The following is a 9,860-nucleotide window of genomic DNA, read 5'->3' as shown; positions in this document are numbered from 1 at the left end:
TGCTTTATTATCTATACGTTAGTTTCATTCTGATAATTAATTATCCAAAGAATTGCATGTATATTTTCACATACTTTGTTTTTTAACAAAAACTTTATGTGTAGTCACTTTTACGTACTTTTTCGCATACTCTACTAATGTAATTGATTGTGTCATTTTTTTTAAATATAAAATAACTGTTTTAATCAATCACATTAGTGGAATATATATGGAATATGCAAAAGTGACTATATGTACCAAAACTCATTTTTTAAAGCATGTAATGACACTGCTCGATCTTACTACTAGTATTAGGGACTAAATTGTCTGAGTCCAATCCATTGAAAACCTATCACTAATAATAAGGAAATAGATAAAGCCAAAAGATAAGGTATGGAAAATATAAGTCAAGGAAGAGATAAATCAAAAGAAGTTAACTCAGATTCCAAAAAGAAAAATGCTTCACAAGACAAGTTGGACTCAATCATTCAAGGGCTGAGCGAAAATTTGACTCCGCACCGACTCCGATAAGCCTGAGTCGGAGTTTTTTAACCAAAAAAGTCGAAGTCAAAGGTGGCGATGTATCGACTCCGGCTCCAACTCCAATATTGTACATATTTTATAAAAATATATGTATTTTTTATATATTAATCATATATATTATATATATCTATAACTTATATAGTTAATTAAATTTAATAATATACTAGTATGAGCAAATTATATAAAATAATATGCTTATATTATAATATAAATAGACTAAATTCACTAATAATAGTTTAGTATATATAAACACCATACTATTAACTATTACTACCATGTAACACTAATGTATAATAACAACTAATGTATAAACAATATTGTATAATAACATGTAATACTAATTATATAATAACAAATGTATAATAACATAAAATACTAATGTATTATGTATAAACACTAATATATAAATTTATAATAACATGTAATACTAATGTATAAACATTAACATATAATAAAATATAATATTAATGTACAATAATAATAATTTGTACAATGATTTATTTTTTCAATTTTGGTTATGTTTTAATAAAATTGAAATTGAAAAAATATTTTTTTTAAAAAAACCTGAAATCTGAAAGCCCAAATCTGATTAGTGAGGGCCCAAGATTGTTGAATTGAAATTTTAAATGGGCTAAGAAAAAAAATCCAATAAAAAGTCCCAAATCCGACTCCGCTCTGACAAGTTGGAGTCGGATCGGAGGCTATGTGAATTGGAGTCGGAGGTCAGATTCAACCTTTGACAAAGTCGGAGTCGGAGGTAAGGCACTCCGATTTCGACATTGTCGGTGCCCGGTCCTAAATCACTACAAGGAAATAGACATCTATATAATGAAGAGACTCTCCACAAGCTAGGGACGACTTCTTTACGCCTAGACTAAATTCCTCCATTATATTGAGCGATATGTGAGGTTATGAGAGATTGTAAAATTACCAATCATAATGGATTTTACACCCAAACAACCTGTGGATGTAGGCTTTTATGCCGAACTACGTAAATCTCTATATCTTTATTTATTTATTTCTATTTGCTTATTTATTATTATTTTATGAATGAACGTGAAGAGTATCGTATCGAATCGAAGCCTCAATCACCATTGTGGGATGGAGATAATTCTTTCCTTTGTTCCGGTCTATTATGCAAATTTAGGTATTAAAAATTGGCATCATATGTGGGATTGACTAATCTTTCATACCGAAAAGCAAGATAATATCTCCTCAACTTTGCTATTTTTCTTGTTGTTTACACTCTAATACTACAATGAATGATTTAATATATATATATATATAGAGAGAGAGGAAGAACACAAGAAACAGACGCATTGTGCATGTGCCATGCACTGTGTACGTAAGGAGGGGGTGCACAGTGTGCACCTACTTCCTTCATCGTGCAAAACCTACACGACGAAGGCTCTCGCCAACAACTCATCGGATCAAAGTACTGTGCACGCTGTGCAAAGTGTGGGCAAAGAGCAACAAGCTGCCAAAGGCCCACCCACAGGTGTCTGTGAGTTGGTAGGGGCACCATCAGCAACCACCATAACTGTCGTCTCTGGCGGGGTAGTTTGTTGACCACAGAAGCCAATCACATCGGCCACAACGCTGCATGTAGAGGATCGATGCGCGTTGCTGGGCATCTTGAAAGACCACCATTGGCCACGACCATGCCCACCGGATTTTTCTATCACCAGCACAGTGATCCTAGCCATTGTAGCTCTGCTCGTTGTGACACTCCATAAGGAGCCATAGAGCTCAATCGCACCATGCACGTTGTCGAAGGCCCATAAGCGAGGTGTTCGTGCGCCAACAAGACCACCTAAAGCCACCACTTACCTCACCAACAAAGAAGATCCTAGGCCACGGAGGAGTTGCTGGCCAGTTTCTCGTCGCCAGAGGACCTAGGTGCCACTGTTGGAGGTATTCAAGATTCTGCACCTCCAACAACAACATTGGGCCGGTGAAGTCGCCGACAGCCACTACGTGACCCACCGGAGTTTCCTGCCTAGCACGGTGGTTGCTAACCATGATGACGTCCCTTGCCATCAACACGGACTCTTTACCTACTGGAGAAGCTTTTCACTAACATCGTGGAAATTTTGTACATCCTGGATGCTTCATCGCCACCCTCACTGACCTTGTATATTATGGATGCTTCATCACCCACGGAGACAACCTCAAGCAGCAACTCCAAGGCGAGCAACCGACCTAGCGAGCAAAGATGGCGAGACCACGCAAATGGAGAGCAAAGGTGGCGAGCAACAACACACATGCAGACACGTACACCGATAGATCACTAGTTACATGGCGAGCAAAGGTGGCGAGTAACCAACCTTGGCGAGAAAGAGTTCTGATGCGAGATTTATTATTTGATGGAGCATGGTGGGCATCGAGCCAACAACTAGAAATGCGAAGATAGAAGCGTTGATGAACAGTGCACCTTAATCGCATATCAACCAGGAATTCCATTTCAAAAAAAAAAAAAAAAAAAAAAACTCAAACAATCTTAGTCAACGAGGGATCAAGAGCACTGGCTAAATGGCTCTAGTTCGTCTTTCTCAAACTTGCTATTTTATTTTTACTAACAAATTTGATTTTTGGAAGATTTTATCCTGCAAAACTCCTCAAGGTTCCATCAAAAACCTAGTGGCAGTATGCCCCAAGAATATACTTCGCTAGAGATAACCTGCATGGTGCAAAATACCAATTGCAATGCCTTTCTCAAGCACCGCTCGGACATATTAATTCGTTATCATACCAGCATTAATGCACCAGATCCCATAAGAATAGACTGTTCGGTATCGCGGGCATCTTGTGTCTCTTTTGTTGCCAAAACCTAGCCGCCAACGGGCATCGCCCATGTGTCACCAGCTTTCACCACACTCAAGTAAGATAGCTTAGGTTTGCAAATCTCAAACTTGTTATTTGGATTATTTAATCTAACCTGTTGGTTTTTATTTTGATACGATCGAGCTCTAGCTCCCGCCACAGAGTGCAGTAGCGCTTTGTCTCCCACCACAAAGAGTTAAAAGGTCGAGGCATCCTCCCGCTACACTCACATCGCCAAAGTTACGTGGTCCAAGCATCTTCTCGCTACACTCTCATCACTAGAGTTACGCGATCGAGGCATATTCCCACTACACTCGCATCGCCAGAGTTACGCAGTCAGTCGAGGCATCCTCCCACTACACTCGCATCTCTAGAGTTACGCGGTCGAGTAGGAGTATAACCAGTCTGATTCGGTTCAGTTCTAGACATATACTCCAAAAAGGAAAAGGCTTCACAAGACAAGTTGGATTCAATCACTCCAAGGAAATAAACCTCTATATAAGGAAGGGACTCTCCACAGGCTGGGGACGACTTCTCTATGCCTAGACTAAATTTTTCCATTTTATTGAGCGATATGTGAGGTCATGAAAGATTGTAAAATCACCAATTATAGTGAATTTTTTCCTTAAACAATCTATGTACGTAAATTTTTATACTAAACCACATAAATCTATGTGTCTCTTTTTATTTATTTTTATTTACTTATTTATTATTATTTTATAGATAAATATGAAAAATATCATATCAAAATTCGAATCACCACCGCGAGTCAATAATGATTATTTCCCCCGTTCGATCTATTATACGATATTAGACATTAACACTAGAGTCTCAATCTTTTACCAGGTATGACCTGGCATGCACAGCTTCAGTTGGCAGAAAAAGAGTGAGACGAGCCTTGCGGCTGCCAAATGGCTTAATACGATGACCATGTTGTCGCCATCATTACTCGTTTAGTCGACTCAACAAATTACTCGAAGGAGTTGATTCTTTTTAACCTTTTAGTCGACTCAACAAACTTCTTTCGCCATCATAATCGGCTAAATGTTGTGAAAAAAAAAAAAAAAATCATCTCTTTCTTCCTCTCTCTTTCTCAATTTTTAAGTTTACGTGAAATCATCACTTGTATAAAAAAATTTAAATTACAAAAATAAATTTTATTATTTAATTTATATCTTAATAATTATCCTCACGTGTGGATAGACTCTTCCTCAATTAGTAGCTCAACAAATATTTAATTAAATTAGATAAAATATAGAGTCAGGATTTAAACTCAAGATCTATGCTCTGATACTATATAAAATCATCACTTATTCTAAAAAGTTGAGCTGATTGGAAGAGGTAAATTTTATTATTTAATTTATATATTTAACAATTACATATTCAAAACCTAAGACCAGTGAAATATCATCGTTAACATTCTGTTACAGCACAGGGAAAAAAACACCATCCCGGTATGGATTTTTACACGCATAGTGGAAATGCCCCTTGAAGACGAACGAAAGACTTTAAAGGAAATTGATAATTTGATACCCTCAACTCTTTCTGCACATAATATAGATGGGATCATGGAAGGTCAGTTTCCTTTGAATCTTTTATCAGGCCAAGTTGGGCTCTGGGGTGTCCATAAAAGGGATTACCACGAAAGTGGGATTTCCAATGCTCGACGTAATCAGCCAAGTTCTCTTTCATGCCTAAACTCTCATCTTTTCCTTGTAAATCATTTATCTACTTGTGTGTGTGTGTGTGAGAGAGAGAGAGAGAGATGTAATAGAATTATAGAGCTTTGCTCGTGGCAAGTCTAAATTATCTGAAAGCTCCTGATTTTACAGGAATCCTTGAGCGAGCCATGATCTATGTGCCATTTCACATCTCATTGCTGTATATGGAGGTTTTGGTTACGTTCACAATATCTGCAACAAATGGCCTCATATAACATCTTGATCTGCCCCCTTGGCAGCTTTGAGGCACAGTTTGAATCCCCCATGAGGATCAAGGATAATTGTAGCAGAGATGGGAAACCAAAAATCTCTTATGTTTAATACAAAAACAGTAAATTTCATTATTCAAGGCTAGAGATGACATCTCATCACACCATATCAAAACCACCCATCCAGAGCCTTACCTCAATCACAACCATAATTAAAGTAGAAATAAAAGAAAATAGAACTAAATAATAGCATGCCAACTTTGAGAAATGCAATCTAAGAGGATCCAAACTAAGACCCTAGTTTGGATCACCTCTTTTATTGAACTATTACTCAATCCTCTCAACTGGAACTTCAGTGCTAGTTTCCTCTGCCGTTTCAGCTGGCTTCTCTTCCTCCACTGTTTTCTCTGCCTCAGCCGGGGCTGCTGGGTCCTCAGCCGCTTCTGCAGCCTCTACTTTGGTCTCTACCTTGTTCACCTCCTCAGAAACAGGCTCTATTGCCACTTCTCGAGTCTCTTCCTCTGTCTTCTCTGCTGCAGGCTTCTCTGCCTCAGTCTCCTTGGCTTCCTCTACCACTTCCTTGGTCTCAACTTCAGCTGGAGCTTCAGATTCAGCAGCGGCGGGTTGCTCTGCTGCTGGGGCTTCAGGTGTTGCTTCTTTTGTATCCTCAGTAACTGGTTCTGGGGCAGCAGGTGCTGCCACTGGCTCTTCTGGTGTTGTCTCCTTAGTTGTGGTCACCTCAGTTTTTTCATTCTCTGGCAATGTTGTTGGAGCCGATGCTACCTGCAATACCCGATTTACCTTAAATGACAGAGATGAACCAATGCAAAAGTTCTTGAACAACTTTAAAACGACTTCACGCTTTGAATATCAAACATGTAAAACTCAACATGTTTCAGAGGATTCGTAGAAGCCTCTGAATCCAAGGCTTTTCTCGTAAACAGAAGTTTTGGGACTAATAATACATTGAAAAAAAAAAGGCAATGACAAAGTAGCCAAGAAAAATGTAATACATGACATTACAACAAAAGTTCTCCATATCGATCCTCCGTTGTATAGCAATCCAATGAGGTTAAAAACAGTAAAAGAAAAGCCTTGGATTCATCAGATCAATACTCTTTTATCAAGGTTGATGGAACTGATCTATCAAAAGAGCTAGATTTAGTTTGATACAAAGCGTTACAATAACTCTGATCAGATGGAGTTAGTGCTATAGCTAGCACATGTTCATTACGATCTGTTGTAACAAAAAAAAAAAAATCTTTTTTTCTTCTGCAGGCAAATGAAGAAAAGGGTAGCCGAAGATGGATGATCCGTCATTTGCGAGGAAGCTAGAGTGTGTGCGCTAAATACCAAAATATTTGACATATTTTCTCTGATCATATATGCTGATCAGGTTGATCAGACATGCAGGAAATCTACCATTGGTCTAAAACAAGAACCCTACTGCAAATACTTCAAACACTGTCAAAGATGGAATCATGGAATGATCTATCAGAAACTCTGAAACTGTATGCAAATGGATTCTACGAAAAGCAGACGATATATATATAAATATATATATATATATATATATATATATATAAGCAAAAGTGAAAATAGTAGTTGAATATATACCTCAACAGTGGCCATTTGATATACAAAGAGAAGTATAAAAGAAGTTGGAACAGAAAATGGAAAGAGGAAGAAGCGAGAAATATGATCAGTAGTTGCAGCTGAGGTGAGGAGCTGATCCGAGTGAGAGAGCTATATATAGAGGCGTGAGTGCTGTGTAAAAATAACAAAAGAGATGGAAAGGGGCGAAATCAGGAGTGTGATCAGCGCCAGAAGAATCTTTGCAACGAGACGACTCACTTCAGTACTGACACAGACTAAAGCACATTATAATTCGTAAGCCTAGCTGTGAATGTTTTCTTTCTTCTTTCTTTTTTTTTTTTTCCCTAAAGAATTCAATGTATATATTTTCCCAAAATAAAAAGAATATAAAAGTTAAGATAACGTCTTGTTTGTATTCATAACTCTTCTCAATTAATTTTATTTTATTTAATCATTATAATTTTATTAAATTTTCACATAAAATAAAATAAACAATTCAACTTTTTCAAATTCTAAAATAAAAATAATATGAAAAAATATATTCTAATAATATTTTATTCAATTTTCATCTGATCTCATCTGATATGTAAAAACAAACAAGGCCATATGTATTATTTATACCTTTAAAAAAGTACCATTAATTGTGAATGCCAAATGGTGGAGACCATATGTGATATCAATATCATATCATGTGATATCAGTATCATATTTCATGTGTTACGATTCATTTTTTTAGCAATAATACTTTCCATTTTGAAGCTTAATATTTATACTGATATCATACATTTGAAATAATTTTACATGTCAATAACTTAAATAATAATCACTTAAAAGTGTAATATATAACGGGTGTGACGGGATGTGATTTTGATAAAACACGAATAAACTTGCATATAGAATAGAAATGTGAACAATAGGGTAGGCATGCAGTGCAATATTACAATCTGCTTTAGGGCCAAAACAACATCAATAGCCCTCATGAAGTAAGTACTGTACCCGTGATGATAGTGTTTATATATATATATATATATATTTGTTATTTAAATACTGAATATGCTACAAATTTTATTTGCCAAAGTTTCTACTGCAATTGCATGCCAAGAAAGCATGACTCAGGCAAGGCATAAAAGCAGCATGTAGGTCCAAATATGAAATATTATAAGAGTTTTGTTACTCATCATTCTACACACTATATTTATTTTTATTTTTATTTTATTCATATTAAATTAATTGAGTTCTTTTACTCATTATCCATATGCCACATACTTGCTACGGAAAAAATAAAAAATTATGTGTGGTGTGTGGTGTGTGGATGATGAGTAAAATTTCTCAACATTATATATATATGAAAAATTCTACTCATCATTCTTACACCACACACCACACATAATTTTTTTATTTTTTTTCTCTTACCAAATGTGTGGTGTGTAAATGAAAAGTAGAAGAAATCAATTAGTTTAGAAAGAATAAAAAAAATGAAAAAAATAAAAATATGTGTGTGGACATAATTCAAGCTCTATATTGAATGAATAAAAATGTACCAATCAAAATCTAAAATATCCAAAAGAGCGATTTAAGATTTAGGTTGTATTTGAAAAATGAGGTAATCTCAAAATTTTGTAAATAGTAATAAAAAATAATGATAAAATATTAAATAATAATAAATAATAATAATAATGTATTATTCACTACCCAAATTAATCCTTATTCAAGCAGACCATTAAACATTGATTTTTGGGAAAAAAACAAAACAGGAGCAACTTTTACTTTAGGAGTTTGCCTTTATTTTTGGGGGGTGTTTCAATTGATTGTTCACCGTTTTTAAGGTTTTCTTTCACTGTCGAAATAGCAAATCACCACTATTTTTTCTTAGAAACCAATCACATTCCATCATGGATGTAATGTAATGTAATGGAGATGAACCCAAAAAAAGCCAACAAGCTGCCCTAGGGCGGTGCCCGATGTGGGACCCTTTACCGCCCACTGCGATCATTACTGTCCAGTTGGCCCCGCCCAAAATAGAATATATGATGACGTGGCCTGCTTCTCCGTCCTTGATCCTGAAGCTGCCCCCATTGCTGCTAGCGTTGGGAACCGCCCCTTTTATAAAAGTCGGAACGCCGTAGGGAGGAGGGCCCACCTGTGGATGCTTTCCAGTTCGTATTCCTCGTGACTCCGAACCTATGTACATCCGTCGGATTTGCCGTGCTGGATCACAGTCACTCCTATGATTCATTTAATATTATTTTCGAAATAATGATATAATGGAATCCTTACTTTAATCGATTTATTATTTTTATCTTTTAATTTAAATACATATATTTAAATCTTAAGATAAAATGATAAAATTAATAAATAAAAAAGTGTGATATAAGATTTTCTGGTGTTAATTAGATAGAAAAGTGGATATGAATTTTCAAAAATATTTTCTTGGATAAAAAAATAACTTTATAATAAATCTTTGAATTTTCTTTTAGATTTACATAAAGATTCTATATAAAAAAAAAGTTTATATTTAATATGATATATGAAATCTACTTTATAATATAAAAAAATTATAAACTAATAGTTCACAGTAAGTCATGTAAGTGAGATGGACATACTACTCAATTTTATATAATTTAATGATGACTATTTTTTCCGAATGATTCAGGCATATGAAACGAAAGATTATTAAAATATATATATATATATATATCACTAAACCATTAATTTCATAGCTGATAATAATTATGAAAAAAATTAAATTATATATTTTTCCTAATTAATATAAAAAAATCCTCAACAATAATACTTTAAAATTAATAAAAAAAACTTGTAAAAAATTATTTTTACCGATAGGCTCACAAGGTGGGCTCATTGCATTTCTTTGCCATGCCAACTCAAACTGTAAAGTTGGTGGAAAGTTGGACGGTGGAGTGGGGTCCCACTAGATTATGGACCTCAGCAACGGTCATCGAGTGGTAGAACGCCACGTGTATATGAGTCA

At 35.3% G+C, this 9,860-nt stretch overlaps 1 protein-coding gene across 2 annotated transcripts; it reads right to left on the bottom strand.

Annotated features, from left to right (window-relative positions):
• Positions 1–5,382: 5,382 nt before the first annotated feature.
• Positions 5,383–7,052, bottom strand: LOC121268287 (major latex allergen Hev b 5-like). Of its 2 annotated transcripts, none has more exons than XM_041172481.1 (2): positions 6,893–7,052; positions 5,383–6,058 (listed from the first exon to the last, which is right to left on the bottom strand). In XM_041172481.1, the coding sequence occupies exons 1-2, from the start codon at positions 6,905–6,907 to the stop codon at positions 5,603–5,605; spliced, it is 471 nt and encodes a 156-aa protein (XP_041028415.1). In that variant the 5' UTR covers positions 6,908–7,052; the 3' UTR covers positions 5,383–5,602. The 2 variants fall into 2 exon arrangements, with proteins under 2 accessions (XP_041028415.1, XP_041028414.1); XM_041172480.1 differs by having other exon boundaries at positions 5,383–6,076; positions 6,893–7,018.
• Between the last annotated feature and the right edge of the window lie 2,808 nt (positions 7,053–9,860).

This window comes from Juglans microcarpa x Juglans regia, chromosome 5S, assembly GCF_004785595.1.
Source record: "Juglans microcarpa x Juglans regia isolate MS1-56 chromosome 5S, Jm3101_v1.0, whole genome shotgun sequence".
In the NCBI taxonomy this organism is placed as follows: Eukaryota; Viridiplantae; Streptophyta; class Magnoliopsida; order Fagales; family Juglandaceae; genus Juglans; species Juglans microcarpa x Juglans regia.
This window is presented reverse-complemented; position numbering and strand designations above follow the sequence as displayed.